This window comes from Eubalaena glacialis, chromosome 17, assembly GCF_028564815.1.
Source record: "Eubalaena glacialis isolate mEubGla1 chromosome 17, mEubGla1.1.hap2.+ XY, whole genome shotgun sequence".
Classification (NCBI taxonomy): Eukaryota; Metazoa; Chordata; class Mammalia; order Artiodactyla; family Balaenidae; genus Eubalaena; species Eubalaena glacialis.
Window position 1 is genome coordinate 70,459,462 of NC_083732.1, and position 25,366 is coordinate 70,484,827.

At 40.4% G+C, this 25,366-nt stretch overlaps 1 protein-coding gene across 4 annotated transcripts in view; it reads left to right on the forward strand.

Annotated features, from left to right (window-relative positions):
* COL14A1 (collagen type XIV alpha 1 chain) overlaps positions 1-18,311 on the forward strand; it is a 238,104-nt gene extending 219,793 nt beyond the window's left edge. For 3 of the 4 annotated variants that reach the window (XM_061172169.1, XM_061172166.1, XM_061172167.1), the window contains exons 45-47: positions 14,523-14,600; positions 16,293-16,448; positions 18,079-18,311. In XM_061172169.1, coding sequence (XP_061028152.1) covers positions 14,523-14,600; positions 16,293-16,448; positions 18,079-18,158 — 314 coding nt within the window. In that variant the 3' untranslated portion in view covers positions 18,159-18,311. Of the gene's footprint in view, positions 1-14,522; positions 14,601-16,292; positions 16,449-17,255; positions 17,778-18,078 lie in introns of those variants that run through there. The other variant, XM_061172168.1, reaches the window with a different exon arrangement.
* Positions 18,312-25,366: the final 7,055 nt, after the last annotated feature.

Below are 25,366 nucleotides of genomic sequence, written 5' to 3' on the forward strand. Positions count from 1 at the left end.
TGGAAATAGCATGATGCGATGGAAAGAATGCAGTTTGGGGCATCAATCACATATGGGTTAGGATCCTAACTTTGCCACATACTAGCTATGTAATCTTGGCTGCTTAATCTTTCTGAATCTTCATTCATTCATTTAACCAGCATTTACTGAGCATCTACTACATGTCAGGCCTGGTGTTGGGTGTTAACAGCATAGTGGTAAACAGGAGATACAGCTCTTGCCTTTTATGTACTTAGCATAGAGACAGATATTAAACAAAAAAAAATACATGAATAGCTTAATTTCAGTTTTTATGTGTTATAAAAACATGTAGGTTGCTCTATGAACATGGAAGAGGGTACTCTGACTTACTTGCTGAGTCAGTGCTGTTTTAACCGAGACCTGAAAGTTTAGGAGTTTGCCATATCAGTAAGAAAGAAAGTCAGAAGAGAGCATTCTAGGCAAAGACAGCAATAACATGTGCAAAGGTCCTGAGGTGGGAAGGGACTTGAAACCTATAAAGCCATGATTCTCAACCCTAGCAAACATATTGTCTCCTATTTATAACAAATAATTTGCAACATTTCTGTTACTGTTCTAAACTGAAACTTATAGATAATAAATATTACCTGCCTTCACACATAATTTTAAAAAAATAGTGTCCTACTGTGTAATATAAAGAAATAAAAGGAGAGTAATTTATGGTCAAATACTTTATTCCAATATACAGATTTCCAGCATAACTACAATGGAAACATAATGAAGAAATCAAAATGTACTTGTATTTAAGAATTATTAAAATGCAACAGCTCCAAATTCAAGATGATATAGTTGAGCTTTTCAATTACTTATGTCTCTGCATTTGTCTCTATTGTGTTCACAGTGAAGATCTATTAAGATAGCAAGTATATCATTGGCATTATGCAAATAAATGTAAATTACCTTCTCCTACTTTTTCAGGCACATGTTTTTTGGTTAACACATCTCTTGATTTTTCATTATGTCTTTTTTCCTACTAGACAGGGGTCATGTCTTTCCCTATGCCAGCACCTGGGAAAAGTTTACTGGAAATGACTGGAAGTTATCATTGCAAAGACTTTCCCTTTGCTGGACTTCATTGGTTTCCATAAATTTCATGAGCACTTTACGTCTGCTCTGTGGGATCAAATCTTTTGGATGTAAGAGCTCTAGTCACTCCAATATTATTATTGAGGATTAAAAAATATTAATATTGGAATGTCATTTTAATCAAGAGAAAATATCACGTTTGTCTAAAAGCTTGATGCTAGGGCAGTTTCTACCCTCTGTTGGCTCCCAGGATTAATTTGTTATTGTTCTTTGAGGATAAAATCCCTGAGTGACTTTTGAAGTCGGAAAATGCCTCTCCTTGAGCTTTCCCTGCCACCGAAGACCAAATTTCTAATAACTGAATGTAAAGAAAGACAATATTTAAAGATCAATTTTTATCAGTCGGGTTCTGTGGTTAACTTGAAAAAGATGGTCTTTGTTTCAGAAAATGAGAAAAGGGGGATGGGAGAAGGATAAGATGAAACACAACTGAACTCCCCTACGCAGACACAGATAGAAAAGGAATCGGCCATCTTCTGGTTGCCGTTAAGTCAGTGACACCACCTTTCAGAGACAGAGAAGTGGTTGTCAGGGCAGCAGATGCTGCACACACACTAAAGCTAACACTGAGTCCCTTATGCTCGTGCCACAGTTTACTGTGAATCCACAGGGCTGAGAAGTCTAGAGAAAAAGCTAGGTCCCCAGTGGAGTCAAAGCTGGGAGAGAGAAGTAGGGTTCTTATGTTCAATTCCTGTGGCTGAAAAGAGCTGTTGGCATAGACGATACATTTGGCAGAAAACTTTGGTCACAAATTCAGAAATGAAGCGTAGTAGTTGTGAGCCAGGAATGCCTCAATGGTAAGCATCTGTGAAACTTCTTAATGTCCCTTGTATCCTGGTTTATTCCTGGAAAAATTCTCTTTATGGGACAGATCAACTTGATGAAAGATAGAGGGCCAGTAGAGCTCTCATAATAAGTTACTGGTTGATGCTTAAATATTTACAGGTCTTCCCTGTGATGTTGTATTATGGTTGATACTCAGTTGCATGAGACATCGTCTTTTCATTGCTGATAAAAATCTGCTGAAATACATGTTTGCCTTCTTCCTCTCTTGCTTTCCTATCCCCTCCCTCTCATATCCTGAGAGATGAATTCCAGAGAAATAAAGAGTTTTCTCTTTTCCCACCCATTAATTATCCGGTAAAGTCCAATTTGAATGTCCTTTGGAACAAGACCTTTCTCTGAAGGTTTGATGGATTGTGTTTTCCTAATGTGTAGTGACCTTAAGGCATTGACAATGAATGCTCTTTCTCTTTATCTCTTTGTACCATCTTTTATTTTGTAGGTTGTTTTTTTTTTCCTGTTACAGAGTGACCCTTTGCATTTACCATGGCTGCAGAAAGAAACCCTATGTATTGATCTATTACTATGAACAAATTACTCTAAAACTTAGAAGCTTAAAACAACAAAACATATATAATCATGGATTTTAATGGGTCTGGGATTCAGGAGTAGTTTAGCTGGGTGCTTCTGGCTCAGGGTCTCTCATGAGGTTGCAGTTAAGATGTCAGTCAGGGCTACAGTTATCTGGAGGCTCAAATGGGGCTGGCAGATCTACTTCCAGGATGGCTGGCTCACTCACTATCAAGAATGATTAGCAGGGTCTCAGGCCCTCCCTGACTACTCTGCTTATATTTGCATGAGACGGATGAGGCTCTCTGTAGGGATGCTTTGGATGTTCTCACAGCATGGCGGCCGCTTTCCTCAGAGCCAGTAATCCCTGCCAGAGAGCAGGGATGAGTCCACAGTACCTTTCGTAACTAGTCCCAGAAGTCACAGCTCTGCTTTCATCATATTCTCTTTATTAGGAGGGAGTCACTAAGCCCTGCCCATGCTCAAGTAGACGGGGACTAAGCTGTACATTTGAAGGGAGGAGCATAGAATTTGTGAATATGTATTTAATCACATTGTTCTAAATTAAACCAAGGTTTTCTGCCCTTGCCACGTAACCAGGGTGATGCTTTCATCTGTAAGAATGATTTCCACGCAGTCTGACTTCTAGCACACTTGTGAAGGGTTGGCTCCTGCTGTGTCTGCCTGTTTTCGCCATTTAAATGGGTGTCTTTCTCTCCCACCTCCTTTAAATTATTCAAATGCCAGATATAGCTTTTTAGAGGGAAATATAAGATGTAGATTTAAGCACCTTGAAAGAGTAGCACCTATTGGAAACGGCTTTTCGTAGACTAACACTTTTCTGTCCCTATTTCTGGAATTCATTGTAGTCAGGATAAAATCATTTGCCAGTCAAACACAAAGAATTATTTTAAAAAGTCATTGACAAGTTAAAATTATCATTAAATTGTGTCCCCACGCTTCGTACTACTGTAATATGACTATTACAATAACAAAAAACTGTAACTGTTGTTTTGTTTTCTTTTTGCCATGAAAACTGATATAGTTGTTTCTGTAGCTTAAATTTTTTTTGAAATCCTTAATTGGAATGTCTGTGTAGTAGGTTGTAGCAGATTCTTTGCATTGGATTTCAGTCCTTGTCTTGGGTAATGGGTAATATGCTGGAAATACTGCCCAATGTTAATGCCATCTCAGGAAGATATCTCTGTGTAGTCCCGGGTTATGTTTTCCAGTCAGCTTCACTTCAAGTCTGTACCCTTTGCTCTAGCCAAACGGAACTGCTCAGGGCTCTCAGTATGAGTCAGCTTTTGCTGCATAAGAAACCACAAAAATCTCAGTAACATACAACAATAGATATTATTTCTCACCACATGTCTGTGGGAGGCAAGGGCAGCTCTGCTGTGCTGGGGCCCTGGCTGGGGGGGGCAGTAGCTCCCTAGAGTATGTTCTCCTTACGGCATTGGCAGAAATAAACAGGGCAACCCACCCACCAATCATATTTCAAACCTCTGTTCACATCATTGCCCACTGATATCCCATTGGTTGAAGCAAGTCACATGGTCAAGTCAAAATCCAGGGGATAGGGAAATGCATGAGCCTGTTGCAAGAGAACAGATGCATAATTCTATTGCAGAATAGTGAAGAATTCAGACCACTATTTCGGTTTACCACATTCTTCATACATGCCTTTTCCTTTCCATACTCAGTGCTGATTCCTGTTGTGCCCTGTTCTTATAGCCTTTCATGGATTTTCACATGCTATTCTGACTCCCTAGAACTCTCTTTCTTCCTCTGGCTCATTCAGACTCAAACTTTGAAACTCATCTCAAGAGTCAGCTCTGCCAGACCACTCATCCCTCACTGTGGTTTATTTGTTTGGCCAGTGTGTTTGTTGTTGCTACACTACATTATTCCAACTGGATGAACAGGTGGAAGATCTGAGTAACATCTCTCTCGTTTGTACTCCCTGGTCCCCAAACACATGCCTCCATCATAGCAGTTTCCCATTATATTGTAATTGTTGGTGTACTTGTCTGTTTTCCCGCTGGACTGTTAGTTCCTTGAATGGGACTGTGCCTTTCATCTCTGCATCCTCCACAAGGAGCCTGAACAAATATTTGACAAATGAATGGATGGCTGATCCCTACCTCATTACTGTGTAAAACATGTCATTTAGCACCAAGGTAGAATATACTTTCTTGAATTGTCCTTTATTGGTTTCACCTCTGTTAATCCTGTTTCACCAATGAGACTACATGCTCCCCACAAACCAAATTTAATGTCTGTTTTCCTTTTATTCCTCATAATACCTGTTATCTGATAGTTATTTCATGACTCATGAGAGATTTATGGTGTTAATTACCACTTGGCTAGCTTTTTGGCTGCCATTTCTCATTCAACCCTAGAGCCATGATAAAAGCAGAAGCCCATGTGGTTTAGTTCATCAATCTAAAGACATCCTGTTAATAGCCAATGACTGCCAAGTTGACAACGTCAGCATTTTCTTCAAATCATCATCATATACTTTTAGCCAGAAAAGCAGGGAGAAATTTTTAAATAGAAGTTTTGGTTATACTGGGTATATTTTATATGCATTTCCTAAATGCATAGAAAAAGCGTTGGATATTTCAGTGCCCAAATTTAAGTGTGTCTAATTTAGATGTCTGTGGTAAAAAGGTCAAAGGATCTTCTGCCTATATTGCCTCTGTGTGTGTGTGTGTGTGTGTGTGTGTGAGCGTGTGCGCACACACAAATAATCTGGAAATAGAGAAAGAGAGAGACTCCCTTTACTTTATTTTTTATCATTTTTTCTTCCAGTTTTATTGAGATATAATTAACATACACTGTATAAGCTTAAGGCATACAGCATAATGATTTGGCTTACCTACGCCATGAAATGGTTACCACAGTAAGTTTAGTGAGCATCCATCATCTCGTATAGATAGAAAATTAAAGAAATTGGAAAAAAATGTTTTTTTCTTGTGAAAATATTTTTCTCTTAGGATTTACTCTCTTGACAATTTACATATATAATGCACAGCAGTATTAATTATTTTTATCATGTCATACTTTCCATCCCTAGTACTTATTTATCTTATAAGTGGAAGTTTGTACATTTTGACGTCCTTCATCCAATTCTCTTTTCCCCACTCCCTATCTTTTAAATGTAGAAATGTACTTTGGCATTTTCTAAATTTCTGACCTTGAACATAAACAAGTGAAATGGAAGTATACCATGTACTAGTTTATATGATAAAACTAAAGCTGTTTATATTAGCTATGATAAACCATTTTCAGTGAATTTTTTGACATGGTTTTAAAGCAATAAATACATTATAATAAATAAGTATACCAAATACATTTGTGTAGATGGGTGAAAACATACATAGAGAAGATATATTCATTAACCCTTTCCATTTTCATTGGTTCTAGATTTAACTTTGACATTAAATTATTATGTGAATATAGCAAAGCAATTTGACTTTTCTGGACTTTTTACTAGCTCGGAAAAACATGATGAAGATCCTAGATATAGGATGTATTTATCTTAATAGTGATTCTTCATGCTTATTATGAAGGGCTGTTGGCCGTAACACATTTTGTTTTCAACTCCATAGACCCTGGCCTTGTCCCAAGGCCCTGACAAAACTCCCTTCTTTTCCGAGAGTGGAGAGCATCACATCACTTTTCAGTTCTGTAAAGAATAAAGACCAGACCAAGCTCTAATTTAAATATCTATTTAAATACCATCAAATGGCTGAATATTCATGCTGAACCTACAATACTCATTTTTTAAGCTATAGCAATTGGCTCATTTTCCTGCTAACTTTGTATCATTTATAATTTTCCCAACAGTCAATGCTGGAAATGATATGGCGTTTGAGAAAGAGCAATCAAAACTTTGGAGCTGAAAGTGACAGATTGGCGTTTGGTCTGACATTCTTATTATGTACCTATGAGGTCATAATATCAGTGGCAAAACTAGATGGACAAAACACCAGGATTCCTGGTGCCCTATTTAATCCCTGTTCTCTTTTGCTCCACCCCTGCAGTTGTGAACTGTCAACCTGCAAACAACGAGATAGGGTTAGTGTGTGTTGATGAGCTGGGTACCTCATCAACTTCTCTCCTCTCTCCTCCCTTCTCCCTCCTTCACTGCCTCCTCCCTCTGTGCTTCCCCCTGCCCTCCACTGCCCAGATGTAAGTGTGTCTAATTTAGACATCTGTGGTCAAAAGACCTGAGGACCTCCTGCCTATATTATCATGTCTCTGAGTGACAGAAAACATGGAAGTGCAAAATATCCTGTTGTCTTGCTCTTGATCTGGTTAGTGGGTTCCTTTGGCTACTGGGTAGCCCTACTTAATGATTCAATGCGTTTTCCTCAGCTTTTCAGTGAGACTAGCACAGTGTTTATTGGTGGGGTTGAGCTCTGCGGGATTTTGGTCCACCTCAGCTAGTTGTATTGCTTTGTAGCATCCAGCAGAGGCCGACCCAAGTTTTGTGGGTCCCGAAGCTTAAACAGTTTGAGTTCCTCTTTAAGAGAAATAGTATGACTTACAAACAAAAAAAAAAAGGGAAAAAAAAGGGTAGGTAGAAAGTATTGAAGGAGTTCTATGCACGTAAGGGCCCATATTCAAATTCAGTCTGATACACAAAATTTGTCCTGACGTGGCCTAGACCACTCCCCAGCCAGCAGCCGCCAAAGCTATTCCAAACCATTTCTAGCTCCCCAGGCATGCCCTGTTCTCTCTCATCAGCAAGCCTTTGCGCGTGCGTTTCCATCCACCCCTTCTTTTCTTGGCTAATGCCTGCTCTTCAAGACTTAACTCCAAGGGTCAGCTCTATTGGAAAGCGTTCTGAGATTCCCCACAGATGCCTCAATTTCACGCCCTCATATTTTGTTGTTGCAGTTCTCATACCGCATTATAGCTACTCGTTTGTCTGTTTTCTCTACTGCATGGTGACCTGTGACAGGCAGGAAGGATGCTTTTGACTCTGAATTCTCAGCATCTGATATTAGGACTGGACTGGGAGTTTGCCTTCGGTTTGCTCCTCTCCCTCCTTTAGCTGTGCATCACCGTGTTTCCAGGCTCCTTTGCCCTCTGCTCCTGAGCAAGTTCAGCCAATGGGAGGCACTGCAGAGGATTAGAGGGTAAGAGGAGGAGAAAAGTCAGACTATTTCTCCTCTTAGCCCCACCCCTGCCTCCTCTGCCACTCCAGCTGTGGCTACAGCCCCTGTGTGGCTCCTGCTTCCACTGGAGCATCTCTCACTCTCATTCTGGATCCTACCAGAAGGCTCCAGGCACACCATTTCCTCTCTGTGTCCCTGCACACCTAAGGGTGATAGTTGCTTCCTGCTGTTGCTAATGTTATGGGTTGCCTCATCATTTCTATTTGGCTTCTCAGTCCTTCTGTCACCCATGTAACCAAATCCCTGTATTAAATTCCCTTTGCCTGAAAGATCTAGAGTGGTTTACCTTTCCCTGGCTGAGCCCTGAATTATAGAGGCATACTAGATGGCTAGTTGTTTTATGAAAAAGGCAATAGGGAGAGGGACCCTTAGCAATGGTTTGCAAAGATTCTTTTACATTTCAAACCAATATGTATTTTGCAGTCTTGGCCACCATAGCACAAAATGTGGAGCTGCACATGCTGGTACTAATCCTATGGGCCAAGCATGTAAAAATAGCAGAGCCTGGAAAAGGACATAAAATACTTGTTGGATTGAGTCCAATTAATCTGCCACCCTGTAGCTAGGTACTTGATCCAGTACCTTGTACCTAGCAGGCATTCAAGCATATATTGAATGAAAAACAGACTATACTTGGAATTTATCACCAGCCATTTCCCAGGCAACAGACAATATAATAACACAGCTGAAGCCTTGTCTCACATTTTCTGTGGCTTCTTGGTAGAATTACAATGAAAACATTACCCAGGCCTTGCATATCTGCCTGGGCATAAATTCTGAGAGTTGCTCAGAATGTCTGGAATAAAGAGGGAATGTCTCTGCTCCATGGAGTAGCATGAGACTCCAGCCTGAGTGCTTGGTGTGGTCATGGGACCATAGAAATGGGTAAAATCTTCCCACTCAGAGGCCAATAGGCCAAAGAACATAGGAAACCGATAACCAAAGGCCAGATCCTGGGCAGGTCATCAGTGTGAGCAGGATAAATCCTATTCAAATCAACCCCAAGTATTGCTCAGAGCAGAGGGCAAGTGTGTAAACCAAGGGAAGTAAGTTGAGGAAATATGATAACCACAGGGCTGATTTCTGAGTGTGGGGCCAGAGAAAATGTGCAGATTGATTGGACAGGCAGTTCAGGAAGCCATGACTACAGCAAACGAGACAAACTCAGCCTCTAAGTCCAGCTTGGGATGGAGAGGCCGGGAGTGTTGTGGTTAAGTGTATAGGCCTCAGAATCAACCTGCCTATGTTGAAATCTTGGCTCTGTTACTTACTAGCTAAGGACAAATGACTTAACCTCTCTGAATCACAGGCCTCTTTTAGGGTTAAGAGTAGTGCCTGCCATCTTGGTTCTTGTGAAGACTGAGTTTATACATGTAAAGCATCTAACATTCAAAATCTGGTGAGGCCATTTATAGGAGTAGCTGACACACCAACTGGTCACATTCTTGGTTTGTCAAAATCTGCAATCAGACCTTGTATTTCATTCATTCATCATATTTCTTGAGTGACTAATATGTGCCTGGTACTAGGAATATAATGATGAACTAGAACATGTCTCTCTGCCTTAGTAGATCTGTAAAAGAAAATAGTGGACGGTCAGTGTTAGATTAGTAGTAAGGGAGAATCAGGTAGCCCTGATGTGGTTTCTAATGAGACTTTTTTTTTTTAATTAATTTATTTATTTTTAGCTGTGTTGGGTCTTCGTTTCTGTGTGAGGGCTTTCTCTAGTTGCGGCGAGCGGGGGCCACTCTTCATCGCGGTGTGCGGGCCTCTCACTATCACGGCCTCTCTTGTTGCGGAGCACAAGCTCCAGACGCGCAGGCTCAGTAGTTGTGGTGCACGGGCTTAGTTGCTCCGCGGCATGTGGGATCTTCCCAGAGCAGGGCTCGAACCCGTGTCCCCTGCATTGGCAGGCAGATTCTCAACCACTGCGCCACCAGGGAAGCCCTCTAATGAGACTTTTAAAAAAGAAAGAATATGACAAATATACCACTCTACTGAGGGATGCTGATAATGGCAGAGGCCATGCAAGTGTAGGGGGTGGGGATATTCGGGAACTCTCTCTACTTTCAATTCAGTATTGCTGTGAACCTACGACTGCTCTAAAAAAGTAAAGTCTATTTTAAAAGTTTCAAAAAAGAAAGAAAGAAGAAAGTAAGATCTTTAAATTTTAATGAGAATAAGATCTAAGAGAGTAGATCATAAAAATTCTCATTAAAAAAAGAAAAAAGAATGAACGAATAAATAATAGAAAAGATTTTATTCTATTCTAAATATTTTTGGTTACTCCACAGAAAACTAAGGATATTTTCATCTTAGCTAAATCATATTTTTGGTACGTTAGATCTTCATTTATATCAGCTGTGCTCAATTTTTTAAAAAATTTTATTTATTTTTGGCTGCGTTGGGCCTTCGTTGCTGTGCGCAGGCTTCCTCTAGTTGCAGCGAGCAGGGGCTACTCTTCGTTGTGGTGCGCAGGCTTCTTATTGCAGTGGCTTCTCTTGTTGTGGAACACGGGTTCTGGGCACACGGGCTTCAGTAGTTGTGGCGTGTGGGCTCAGTAGTTGTGGCTCGTGGGCTCTAGAGGGCAGGCTCAGTAGTTGTGGCACACGGGCTTAGTTGCTCCGCAGCATGTGGGATCTTCCCGGACCAGGGCTCAAACTCGAGTCCCCTGCATTGGCAGGCGGATTCTCAACCACTGCGCCACCAGGGAAGCCCCTATGCTCATTTTTTTAAAAATGACAGAAACTTAAATTTAATTGGAGTCCATGATATTCATCTCTAAATGACACTAGTAGTTAATATTGCCACATAAGGAACTTGTCAGAAAAAAACAGTTTTCACAAAAGCCAGGCATGTGAAAGTAAAAGCAGAGTTCCAGCCTAAGGAATTTTTTTTTTGATCCTTCAAAGGTCATGCTTGCTTTTTAACAGTCAGCTGCATTTTGGTGTAGACATTCAGTCATTCCGTTAGCCTTCCAGTATTTACAGGACACCTACTATGTGTGAGATTGTGCTTGGATCTGACACTAGAGCAATAAATAAGGCATGATCCCTGCAGTCATCAGGCTCATGGTGCCGGGCGAGATGAACATGAGAACAAGCAATGCAATGGGATAAGTGCCAAAGGAGGCACAGATAATATGGAAGCAAATCATTCATTCATTCATTCATTTGTTCATTCAATAAATATTTGTGGGTGAGGTACTATGTGGAAGGCACCATAGAAATGTTGGGGATATAGCCATGATTGAGATAGATAATCCTTGCCCCTTTGAATCTGTTGTGCTTCTGCCTGTTGTGGTTGTAAAGAAGCTTTGAGTTGAGTCTTTAAGAATGAGGAGTATTTATGGAGACACCCAAGGTGGAAAGGGTATTTCAGGAGGGAATATCCTGTGAACTCAGGAGTTCCCATGTCTTTGCGGAAAGGATACTGGTACTTAGCTCTGGTGACCCCATCTCAGCACCAAATGGCCCCACCTTGGACCCTCACAAAAGAGATGTATGAGAGAGCCCTTATTATGGGCGATGACTGCATTTTGTCTGTAAAGAATGACTATGCCCAGACTTTATTGTCATTTCATGGACAGTCACAGGCTGACATTTTAGAACATTTGATTTCCTTCCTTTTCATTACAGCCTACAAGGCTTATCAAAAGTATATCCAGTTCTATTCTTAGAGATCTGAGGTCTCTAAGCTTAGCCTTCAATTTCAGTCCTCATCTTAGGTACTTAAATAGTGGTTTGTTTTTTTTTAACTCTATGTATGTATGTATGTATGTATGTATATATGTATTTATTTTTGGCTGCTTTGGGTCTTCGTTTTTGCACGGGCTTTCTCTAGTTGGGGCGAGCAGGGGCTACTCTTTGTTGTGGTGTGCAGGCTTCTCATTGTGGTGGCTTCTCTTGTTGCAGAGCACAGGCTCTACGCTCGCGGGCTTCAGTAGTTGTGGCACATGGGCTCAGTAGTTGTGGCTCACAGGCTCTGGAGCACAGGCTCAGTAGTTGTGGTGCACGGGCTTAGTTGCTCCATGGCATGTGGGATCTTCCCGGACCAGGACTCGAACCCATGTCCCCTGCATTGGCAGGCGGATTCTCAACCACTGGGCCACCAGGGAAGTCCCTTAAATGGTGTTTTTTAACATGTTTTTTTCATTCCAAAAAAAAGATTTATCATGGACCATTGTCATGGACCTGAGTATTCCTTCAGTCTGAGAAACACAAGTGAAGACATAGACAAATATTGATATATTAGCCTACATGTAGTTGGAACATTTCATAACTTCAAGGATAAGGAAATCTAAAATTCTCTGTTAATATATAACTATATCCTTAAAAGCTTTCTTTTCTTTTTTTTTTTTTTTCTTTTAAGGCATCTTGAGGGGCTGGAATATTCTTTTGAGGACCTTCCTCTCTTACTTTGACTTGTATTGCAGATAATAACAAATGCCACTTGCTTTTCTCTACATAACTAGAAAATTAAAACAACCAGACGTTCTACACCCCAGTCTTCCCCACCTTTTGCTTTCTTTGTGAATAAGCAAAGGATAGGTCAGGAAACTCTTATCAGGGGCTTATTCCCAAGGATACTGTCCTGGATGTCCTCTGCAGCCTACGTCTTCCGCTTGTGGAGAATCCCCGAGAAGCCATGTCCTTACCGTTGATCCTTAGGTACTGTAAGGTCATGGGAGGCCTCTGAGTAACTGTGCGTTTAATCATGCAGCCTGCTGTTAGTCATCGGTGTATTTTCTTGTGTCCTAATTCTTTAAAAATCAGTGGTTCCCTGTGGGGAAAGCAACTCCAACTCTCACAGAAGAGGCTATTTCTGCTAAATTTCCAGATGCACGTTAGGACACAATTGTTTGCAAGTGAGGGAGCATCTACCTCCTATTAAAAAAAGTACTCACAGGACTTCTCTGGTGGCACAGTGGTTAAGAATCCGCCTGCCAATGCAGGGGACACAAGTTTGAGCCCTGGTTCGGGAAGATCCCACATGCTGCGGAGCAACTAAGCCCGTGTGCCACAACTACTGAAGCCCGCACGCCTAGAGCCCGTGCTCCGCAACAAGAGAAGCCACTGCAATGAGAATCCCACACACCACAACGAAGCGTAGCCTCCGCTCGCCGCAACTAGAAAAAGCCCGCGCGCAGCAACGAAGACCCAACACAGCCAAAAATAAAATAAATAAATAAAAAGCAAAAAAACAAAAGTACTCACTCCAATTATTACCCAGTTAGCTAAACTAGTAGCTATTTGGGTAACGCCCAGTAGACGTACTCACGGTGATTTTCTGTCTAAACAACTTGATTTAGCAATTGAGCATTAGATGTTGGCTTGTCTGAGTAAGTTATGTGATTTTTAAACTCAGATGTGATTGTAGTTTTACTTTTGAGAAATAACTCTCTTCCTGTCAGTTCCTAGGAGAATAGTGAGTCTCGGAACAGGAGGTCAGAGGCTCAGTGGTCAGTGCCCTGCCCTCTTCCTGCAGTACTGGTCTTTTGTGAGCTCAGAAAACACCACCAAGGCCACGTGCAATAGACATGGATGTTAGGGAAGCATTGAGGTGGATGGAGCAGCCCTGAGGACCGCTAACAAGGAAGAAGGGCTTTTTTAAAGGTGACAGGTATACCTTGACCCCAAGAGGTGGTCAACAAGGAACACAGCAGACATCAAAACTTCAAACGAAAGGACAATCAGTATATGTGCAGTGTAGAAAAAAAACTGCTATTCCCAGAGCAAATACTACATCAATACCTTTCTTTTTGGAAGTTACAAACCAAGATGTTAAAAGTGATTATTTTCTAGGACTGGAGTCCTTGCTTTTTGTATCCTCTAATTTGCCTACAGTGAATATGTATTGCACTTAGAAGGGAAAAAAAAGTTATTTGTAACTTTAAACACTTTAGATCATTTGCATGCCTGCTGCCTATCAAATTGATTATTTTCCTTTATTTATGTTCCCTCCTAGGCTTTGCCAGTTCACACATAATTTCTTTGTAATTACGAAGAGATGTAGTTCTGCATTCTATTATTTCAAAGTATTGTTGTACATGAAAAACAGATACTAGAGACTTTCTGTGATGCGAGCCAGGGTAAACCAGACCCCAGTCTGGTGCTCCTCTCTGTCTGACGAATTGGGCCTCAATATAGCATGCTGTCACCTGTTCAGCAGTCTTGTGATAGGACCCATTTGGACGATGAGGTGTCAGAGCATGTATTTCTCTGTTTTTCTGCCTGTAAAAATGTATAGTTTGCTAACAACACCGTAAATTATTTGGAATAAGAAGTTTGTTCAGTGGAAAAGAAACATGAATAGGTTTAGATTTTTATGGGGCTGAATCAGCCAAATCAAACACAGGCTTTCCTGAAGCTTCCAAGTTTTTAATGGAAACTCACGCTCTTTAGAACTTTGCTGCCTAATTATAATTCATGCCTTTTGCAGATACATTACAGGGTGGACCAAAAGGAAAATGTTAGATATGTCCACTTGTGATTTCTATTGTGTTACTCGTGGGGTGCCAACTGCATACGTCCAATGGCCTGGTGCGTGCAAAGACACAGGCCAGATCCCTGCAGGCTGAGCCACTTCGGTGGGAGGGAGGACGATAAACTTGCAGTATTACAAATACAGAGGACAAGCTCAGATACAGAGCCAGCCTTCTGTATGTGGTTGTGCAGAAGTCACCAGTGTCAGGATTCCATTTAAAAGACCCATGATAACCATAGCCCTAAATCAACCCTCATCATTGTCTTCATCAGCGATGTTCTTTCGAAACCCAGAAAAACAGAGCCACCCAGATTTCATTTTAAGGAGAACTTTATTTTCTTTTCTTTTCTTTCTTTCTTTCTTTTTTCTTCTTTTTTTGAATAGGTTTAACTGGTGTGAAGGGAGATAAAGGAAATCCAGGCATTGGAACTCAAGGTCCAAGAGGCCCCCCTGGGCCAGCAGGTAACTCTTCCTACCTAACAGGAAACTGCAAGATGGAAATCCTAAATCTTTATATTCACTTGACATTGCAGGTGAGGCAAATGGCCATATTACATCCTTGTGTCCAACTGGAATGGCTATATTTCTCGTTCCTTTCATTGGAAGGCCAGTTTGTTAGTAACGAACCTCCCAATACACAAGCCCCCAAAGATACAGCATATTCTGGGATCTTATTGGTTGCATGAGTTAGGCTGGGCTAGGCTATGCTGTAGTAACAAATCAATCCCCAGTGCTTAGTGGATTGATACTTACCCAAAGTTTGATGTGGGTAGGGTAACTTTCCCCCCATTTTGGAACAAAAGGCCTTGAGGAGAAAGATAAAGGAGGCACATCAACTTCCTGAATGCAGGATGAAAGATGTCATTTCCAGTCATATTTCACTGGCTGAAACTAGTCATATATCCCCAGCCGGCTTGTAAGGGAGTCTGAAAATCTAGGCGAACACATGGATATTTGATGAACACTCGTAGTTTCTGCCACCATGGTCATCTTACTGAATGAGTTTTGTGTATTTTACTATGTGCTTTTAGAATGGCCTCCAGATGATCATACTCTTTTATTAAAGTTATGAGTTTACAATCCTATTGTATATTTACAATCCCCGTCTTAGCCATATTGAATCAAATGACTTACCGATTTTTCTTTCCAACCTAATGATGATTTTGGAAAATACTTTTTGTAGGAGAGATTCCTAATGCAGTGGATTCACTTTGGTGTAAATACTCCTGTTATTAGAGATTGTATGAGGAACTGATCTAGCTCGTGCCTTACACAGAATGAGTGGTTGGTGAATGTTAATTGAATGGAACTGAATGCATCTGAGAGTCACAACGCTTTTCAAATATAAGGTGATACATGTTCCTAATTTTCATTTTGATTCTAGTTGAGTTTCATTTCTAGTTGAAAAAGGCCTTCTAAACACTGTTGGAATCCAGGCCTAAAGCAAAACAAAACAAGTGCATAAACCAGAAAAATTCCAGACTGACATACTTCTTAAATTCACAAAAATTTTAATGCCCCTCTCACTTTCACTCAATGTAAGTTCTCAGTTGATTCAAGCTAGCCTAAAGAAATTTTGGATTCGTATATTGGGTCCAATTTCAGAATTCTCATTTTTCTCCTCCAGTATAATTTCTTTCAAATTTAGACTAATTTATTCCAATTATCTGGGGCCATAAACCAGTATAAGTTATAAGGTTGAGATCAAGTGTGTTCATGTGTGTGTGCACATGTATGTGTGTGTGTGTGTGTGCACATGTATGTGTGTGTGTGTGTGTGTGTGCATGCCCATACATTGAATTCATAAGGAACCTGCATTGGGAAACAGAAACTCCATAAAGAAAACAAGGTTGACAGTGGTATGCTCCTTTCCCTTTCATATCCAAGAGGTGATAAAAAAAAGACCACATTTTTCTGGTTTCCTGAGCTGATTGAAAGCATTGACCTCCAGGAGAACATGTGATTGCAGTATGATCCTCTGTCCAGGAAATCCAGTTCAGGAATAGAACTCAATGAGTAGAGAGAGGCAGATCACCCTAGTTGTTAAGATGTGTAATATGGCTTCTTGTAAGAGTTAATTTACTTCTTGGTAGTCTGAAAACTCACCCTGTGATGATAAAAGACCAACTGTTTTCATTGGTGGGTACTTCGTAGGTCCTTCCGGGGAAAGTCGGCCAGGAAGCCCTGGACCCCCTGGCTCTCCTGGACCAAGGGGTCCACCAGGTCACTTGGGGGTGCCTGGACCACAAGGTCCTTCTGGCCAGCCTGGATACTGCGACCCCTCTTCATGTTCTGCCTACAGCGTAGGAGGTAAGTGGCAGCCCTTGTGGGCTTTGAGCAATGTCTTACTATGCTTAGTATCATAATGGTGAGGGTGCTATAAAAGCAGACCTATTATGGGCAGGAAGCAGAGCTTGAATTGCTCACTACCTTTTAAATTATCCAGAGGCATCTTCTGTAAAGTACAAATTAATATAGAGGTTACCCCTGAAGAGGAAGTTTAAAATAATACCACATCTAAGTCTTCCTTGCTTCCAAATGGCGATTCACACAGATTTGGCCTCTGACCTCATATCTGATCATTGAGGGACATGTTTGAACATTCTTTGGGGCCTCTCATTCTGTGTTATTTCTGTGGTGTGGCCATGATGTCCTCTAAAGTTTTACTCTTGTTTTGGGGAAACCTCAAACTTAGAACTTTCCCCGTAATTAGGAGGGCCCTGGAGATACTGTTGGGTGACATCCTGCCCACCGCATGCATTTTAGGTCACCAAGGATTATTTTAAGAAACAAAAGTGGCCATGCTGTCCTTGCCTCTTACTAACTACTAGACTGAGATTCTGAAAAGATTATGCTTCCTGAAAACATCTGTGGTCTGCATGCTGGAGGGTTGTATAATGGGACATTTTCTAACATAGTCACACTTGGAAGCATCGAGAGAGAGATTCAAAGACTGCTTTCGGGCAATGAACTTATTAGCCAATGAATTTAAATTTTCTGCTTTAGAAGAAATTTAACCTTATTTGCCAGAGGGACTGGTCAAAGTTTTGCTGATGTGTTTTTCTCTGTTCATCTCTTCCCTCCCCGTTCTCTCAAATTTCCCTGTCCCTTATTAAGATCTGATCCCTTACAATGATTACCAGCACTGATGTGGAACTCCTCCACTGATTACATTGGCCTGGGCAATTGGCTGCAGATACAGAACTGTCCTGTTGACCACCACCACCCATCCCCTGCCCCTAACAATGGGCACTCTGTTTCCCTGCCTCACCTGCTTCCCTGCCTGCCCACTGTCACATTTCTTGCCCTCCCTGCTCCAAACACATACAATGATAAGACTGGAACTTAACCAAATCACATGTGTCAGTTGTTATAGAAACTGACTGCTCCATATCAGCCTGAGCGTAAGTATAAGATTGTCTACCAAGAATTATCCCAAGCTTCCCTAGGTGAAGGCCCAGGAATAGCTACTTAAATGTGTCTTCTCCTCTTTCCTGTACCCACACAAATTGCTGGGCATCTTTCTCCCTCACCACCCTACTATCCATTCTTCCTCTGATCACCTCCCCTCACTACTGTCCCCTGGTGTTGGAATTCTAACATGAGATTGGTTTTTAAAATTTATTTTTCTTTCATCATTCTGCTGATATTTCAGGGTTTCTTTTGTAAATAAAACATGTAATATTTAAGCAGTTGGCTGTGATTCTAGTTTCCTAACAATTTCTGCAGTATACCTGTGCCTTCCTTCTTTCACTAACCATCTGAAACCTCCTGGGTAAGGTGCAAGCAATGTGGTTGGTAAAGGTAGCTACTACTTTCTACCCAAGCAGGATATCTCTGTACTTTAGAGACTATGTCTCTATGGACCCATATAAGGGGAGGATATCAATTTATGGTTCCTGGGTTCTATCAAGTCCCCACCCCCACTCTTCCTCTCTAGCTCCCCATCCTGATCAGCCAGAATTCACCCCTGTCCAAGATGAGCTGGAAGCCATGGAGCTGTGGGGCTCTGGGATTTGATAGTCTCAGGAGAACTTGGAGGACCAACTGCAAAAGCTCCTAAGGCAACTTATTCAAGAAGAATGTCATTATGTGGTTTGTATGCTACCTTTGGGGGGGCTCATTTCACCAGCCTACATCTCCTCCTTGGATATTGTTAATAATATTGTTATATTAACAAAAAGTATGTTTTGAAAAATTCCCCTTAATCCATGACACCATAGGATTGATTTCTTTTTGTTGTTTTAATGGCATGCTCAAAGAAAAATTGGCCAAGAAGTTTGAACTCTGGAATCTTTTCTGTGTTAGATGATCTCAAGTCCTAAAATGCAACAAGACAGATATGACTGTCTTTGAGGAAAATGGGGTCCCAGCAGAACAGGAATTCAAAGGGACTCGAAGATTATGCTGTTTATCCTTATCCCCTCTAGGAATGACCTTGCTGAAAAGAAAGAAGGGACATGATTGGAGAAACTACCTCTTGCTAAATTGATCTGTCCAACTCTGAGATCACTTGGTAACTAGCTTCACTGGTATCCAAGAATATGTGTTAGAATATAACCTTTCTGAATTTGGTGATTGTAAAAATAGATTTCGTTTTTTCAGTGGCTTTTGACATGTAAAATAATGACTTTCCACTGATTCTGATGGAAAAAGATCCAATTTTGATGAACAATTTATCCAGCAGTATGTTCCAGAGCTTGCCCTCCTTAACCACATGGATTACTTTGTACATGCAGATATATTTTTGCAAACCTATTTCCATTCTTTTTTTTAAGCAAATAAAAATTTAAAACAATGTATGTGGATTGTTTTTATTTTATTCCATTTCTATATGTCACCTTAAACTTTTGTAGTCTTGGTTTAGGTTTAACCAGAAAAACGACAGCTGCCTACCTTTAGACACTCATTTAAACATTCATTCATTCTGAGTGTGGTAGGACACTTAACAGAAAAAGGCAGTTGACTTGAGCCTAACAGACTGACAGAATTCTATTATTCATTTATAACCTACCAGACAGCAATGACTGTGAAAATGTGACTGATGCTAAATAAATGTTTGCCTAAAGAACTTATCTTTTGGTTTTAAGAAAAGCCTGAAAAACTCTAGAAGCCAAAGAAGAAATGAGGTTGAATCTAATAGATTCTAATTTCTAAACTATAATTTGTCTTTTGCTCATAAAGGAAAACACTAGGTGTTTGAAAAAGATTTGGGTTCTATTAATTGTTGAAAATAGAAATGAAAGAGAACTATAAACTGAACGTATATTCCTTTTCCTCTGTAGCATCTCCCTAATAACAGGTAATTGTCAGAGGTAGGGACGGGGTCATTTATCACCAGAAGCTGGATTCTTCCTGGATCAGGAAGGTCTCTTGAACTTCTTTGGGTCCCCTCACCACACAGATTGGTTTAAGACCTTCCCATCCAAGGTATTCAAACAAAAGGGTCTATGTGTGCCTTTGGGGATCCAGGTAAACATATATATATTTTTTGCTGCCTTTGCAAGAAATGAAAGAAGACAGTGAGCAGATAACCAACAGTGGTTCCCTTTTAGTTATGGCACATGCTTCCACATGTAGAAAGCAGGACTAATGAGGAGGAAAGCTTGCACAAGATTGAATGATGTGACCCAGAATCACCTGAGAGAACTCTTTAAATGACTGGGGTGTGTCACTAGTCATAGCATTCCCTTGTATCTGAGATTTCTTGGTCTTCAACAAGTGAGTAGAGAGGATATTCTGTATGCGTTAGTGTTTGGCCCTTGGAAATGCAAAGACTACTTATGTCACTCAGAAGACCTTCAAAGTTTGATATAAATGGTGAAGTATAAACCACTAGAGGTTCTAGTCCATTCATATCATTCTTTTTTTTTTAATATATTTATTTATTTTTTTATTTTTGGCTGCGTTGGGTCTTCATTGCTGCGCACTGGCTTTCTTTAGTTGCGGCGAGCGGGGGGCTACTCTTTGTTGCGGTGCGCGGGCTTCTCATTGTGGTGGCTTCTCTTGTTGTGGAGCACAGGCTCTACGCGCATGGGATTCAGTAGTTGTGGCACACGGGCTCAGTAGTTGTGGCTCACGGGCTCTAGAGCGCAGGCTCAGTAGTTGTGGCGCATGGGCTTAATTGCTCTGTGGCATGTGGAATCTTCCCGGACCAGGGATGGAACCCCTGTCCCCTGCATTGGCAGGCAGATTCTTAACCACTGCGCCACCAGTGAAGTCCCCATATCATTCTTGAGTTGTGCAAATACACTTGGCTTTGATTTTACTTGGTGATCTAAATTTGTTTATTTAAGCTATGGGAACATTTCATTAGTTTGGAATTTGTCATCACTTGGACCCAGTTCATGAGATTTTTATTGAGTGAAATGTTCATAATAAAAGGTGTAATTCAAATTCAAGATTTTTATGTTTACAATACATTGCCTTGTAATAAAAGCTTATTTTGAAGTACATTTTTATTGACTTACCTATTTTGGCAGGAATATACTTATATTTTAATTTATAGTTTATATCATTTCTGAAAGTAATAAAGTATCATTTCATAAAAGGACATTACTCCTCAGAATTTTCATCACTTTGGTTAGAAACTCTTGATTTCTAGAATTACAGACTCAGGGCAGAGTGGTTGAAAAGTTTAGTTTAGGAGATAACTGAACATAGGTCGGAGTTTGGGAGGGTAACCAGGGCTAGAGATATAAATTTAGGAGTCAGGTGCATGTAGGTAGTATTTAAAGGCTATGGAAATGGATGAGGTCACCTGGAACATTTCCCTACCTTCTACTATCCCTTTTTCATTTTTGTTTCCACAAGTTCTCCAACCTGGTTTTCCTTATTTTATATTGAAATGTATCTCTCAGCTAAATATTCTCCACACTACAGCCACAGTGAACTAGTTGCAAAAACCCTTGATGCGTGCTCTCTCTTATTTCTCTATCTTTGGCATGCTTTTTCTTCCACTTGGGAAACCTTCATCTTTGTCCCACCCCAGTTTAAAGGACCTATTTATTTTTGTTTGTTTGGTTGGTTGTTTTCACTTTTATTATGAAAAATGTTAAAGATATTGAAAAGTAGAGAGACTAGCAAATAAACATATACCATCACCTTTAAAAAATAATTTTTACCATTTGGGCATATTTGTTTCATAAATTTAAAGTATTTTGATACAAGGTATGGACATCATGACACATCACCCTTAAACGCTTCAACATGCATCCCTGAAAAACTAGGATATTTTCCTCAAATCCACAATTTCATGATCACACCTTATGAAAGTAACAGTTATTCCATAATAACATTTAATTTTCAACTTCCCTCAGTTGTCCCAAAGAAGTAAATAAAGGACCTACTTTTATTCATATTCACCATTTGAAACGAAGCCAGGCTCCTCTTACTGTGTGAAGCCTTCTCTGAACCCCACCATCACCACCTGGACAACCTCCATAACCATGACACCATAGTCCCCTTTTCTAGTGAGTTCTTTAACCTCTGAACTCCCATTTTACTTGTGTGCATACTTTAAGCGGTCTCAAACTGTCCACAGTGTGCTTAGCACTTAACAGCTGCTCAATAAATGTTTGTAGCATCATCTCACCCTAGCACAGTTTGATTTATAATCTGAGTCAAATCATATACTCAGCCTACAGTGGGAAGAGTTTCCTCTAGCTATAAGCCAGAACATTTGGGAGACAGCAATAATGCCTAGGAATGAATGATCAGCTTCTTAGAAGCTTGCACATTCAGATCTATTAAGTATTTCAGAATGTGAGGAAGAGGTATTTAAATCTTGTCTTCCTATACATGTATTCATTCATGTGTTCATGTATTCATCCATCTCTTTGTGCATGCATCCATCCATCTATCAAACTTTTAATTAGTATCCGCCGTGGGTTCAGCCACGTATTAGGGTGTAGGGAAAGAAAAGGTGAATATGATGGTGTAGGAGCTTCCTAACTTCTTGCTCTAAGTTGAAGCAGGTAAGGTAATTTGGACAAGATTGTGGAAGATCTATCCCATCACAAAATGTTCAGATTTCTGCCTGAAAGCAATAGGAAGTCAGTAGGGGTCTTTAAGTAGGTAAGTGACCTGATTGGGCTTATTATTTGAAGGCACAATTTTTATATAGTGTAAATTTAAGATAGACTGGTGTGGGGAAAGATCAAGAAAAGAAAAAGACATTTAATGAAGACCTCCCACGTATTAGCCTCTATTCTGGATTCCTTATATTAAGTTGATTTCCACAAGTTAGGTAAGTATTCCCTTTTTACAAATGATCAAACATGTAAGGTAAGTAACATGACACACATCCACAGAAGAGGCAAAGAAGGGATTCTAACTCTAATTGGTTTGCTCTCGTAGCTCATGACCCCTTCCCTGTATATACCATGCTGCCTGGTGCAGTAGTTCAGATGACGAGGGCCTGGACCACAGTGGTGCAGTGAGGAATAAGAGGAGGAGAGAGATTTGAGAGCTGATGAGGAAGTATGTACTATGGGCAGAACTTGACTGATGGGATAAGGTTGGGAAATGACAGGCAGAAGGTAAGAATGGCTTCAAGATTGCAAGTTTGGGAGATTGAATGAGTGGGAATTTCACTGAGTTAGAAACTTGAGGAGGAAGAGAGAATGATTTTAGAATGGCATGCTGGTTTTGAGGTTTTTCTGCTTTTTTCAGAGTAAAAGTACAATATTAATGGCAGATAACAACTCAAGAAGGTTGAGACGGTGAAGAATGATTTTGGATGACTAACTTAGTCTGTGACAACCATCAGGACTTAATCCCTTTGGGCCTGGCCCCCAAAAGAAGGGCTGTTCAAACGCAGAATGGAGGTTTCCAAGGTATGAACCAAAATATTTGGTTTAAAAAAATCATAACTTTTTGTTCTGATTTGCCGTGGCATTGGAAACACTGATGTAAACGGTCCATTTGTTCTAGACAAGCTCAGAGTTCAGAGAATTCCTTTGCCACAAAGTCCTGGTTATTCTATACTCTCTAGAATAACTCTATCCTTAACAAAAATTAACTACACGAATATACTTGCAACAGTTTTACATTATTTATCAGACTGAATAATTTGATTAGAAATTTGGCTGACACGAGATGCTTAAATCTATTGATAAATGAAAAAAGCAAGTTGCAGAACAATATGTACAATATCTATCTATTATTCTGTTCATCTATCTGTATTGAAAAATTGGGATGAATAGACTCCAGACACTTAACCAGGCGTACTTCCTGGTTATGGGATTGTGCAAAGTGTTCATTTCACTTAACTGTTTATGTTTAACATTTCTGTATTGTTTGAAAAATATTTTGCAACAAGCGTGTACTCTCAGAAACTTTTACTTTACAGGAAAATCACGGGAGATTTCAGAGTAAAATTCTACTTTACAAAAATAATCTATTACCTTTTTAATAGTCCCATCCTAATGAATGATGTGAATGAATGAAGAAATATGAGTCACTGATGTTTAGGAAAATGGAGGCAGGGATACTTTTAAAAGCAGAATAAAAGGGGCAGTAGGAGGGCTGGGATGATTTGCTTGTTTTGGTAGCATTTCTAAATGCACAAATGTTAGTAATGATTTATTTTTTTCTCTGTATCTTGCTAAGTAATAAAAAACATACACTGGCATAAATAACCATATTTCATTGTTTGTTTGTCTCTAGAATGTTTAATTGCATTTTATCTTATTGATTAAAAACATTACCATGACCAATGTAGTGAAATTCAACTTTTCTAACCTAACTTAAAAGAAGTTTTATAATGGAATCCAAAGAAGTAAAAATATCTTTTCTTCAGCTCTAAAATGAATTTTGTATGGTAACAAAACAAAACTGAGTCAGATAGAAAAGATATGTATAATTACCGAAGACATTCATCTCCATTTTTCACTGTCCTGTCATCTGGCCCAGATTCAGTGACTCCTGATAAAACCGTATCCCTGTTATGCCCTAAAACTCATGTCACAAAATCGTTAACCAGCTCAGCTTTCACCCTGAGAAATCATTGTTATTTGAATGTGCTCAGTTATTGAATAGATGTATTGAAGAGGATTTGGTTATTAGAAAACTCATGTGCTTTCACTTTACCTGTCCTTTCTCATGTATATGGTTATATTATGCTTCTGAGCTGACAAGTTTGCAGGCTGAAAGGATCGAACTTCACAAATAGAGTTCTTTTTACAAACATTCCAGTTATCAGATTTGGACACCACGAGTAGAAGCCTTGCTAACTAAATCTCCATTGTCACTGGCCACCACCTGCTCTTGTTCTTGGAGTGTTGCCAACAAGTTCTATCTCTGATTCCACTCTCCAGTGTGAGCATGTTTTATCAAATCAGGAGCGAGCCACAGCTTGAAGGACCACAGGCCACAGAAAAGCTAGAAAACTGGATACAATTCAAAAGCTGATTGTACAGGTAGCAATAACAGTCTGTCTACAGCATTGGGAAAGTTTACTCTTCTTCTCCTGAAATATCTACAGTCCACATCTGGAGTGCTCTCTGAAGGAACTGGATCTATACCTGCATGGCTTAAAGATAGCTTTCAAGAATGGAGAGTGATTAAAAAGACCATGAACCCGGTCACCCATCTACCCAGCAGCTTGGCAGTGTGCCAATAGGCTGATGGTTTCTGCTGTCATATTTCTAGACAGCTGAACGATGACATTTGTGGTCACCAGAAAGATTATGGCTGGGACACCATTTCTGAACCCTAACATTTACTTGTTTTTTTTGTTTTTTTGAATTTTTGCGCCTATCAAAGCAGGCACTGACTGCAGCAGTATCAGGTGTGTTTGGAATCAATCACTTGCTTTGTCACTCATTAGGGACCTATATTAGCTTGGAGTTGTTGACCATACATTCTTCCCTTAACTGATTAAAGACTGGCCTTCTCATCTTCCTAAATCTGGTATCACTAAAGAGACACTCTGTACGGTCAGGCCACTCAAGGTGACTGTTCTCTTGCTCTCTGTACGTCCCCTGATCGACCGGTGCCTGCTTCACCCACACCCCACTCACATGACTGACCTTCCTATGTGCTTGCGCCAGGCCCCAGCTCGTGATTGTTCTTATCCAAGGGGTGGTGAGAGGCGTGCCCCTCTGCAAATTTCCCTGGTAACTGATGAGCCAACCCGAGGTCAATTCCCCCTGTAACTGGCAACCTCCGCATTCCCCCTGGGAGTGAAGACTGCGCCCTGTCCTGCCCGTGGTCTGCCGCACGTG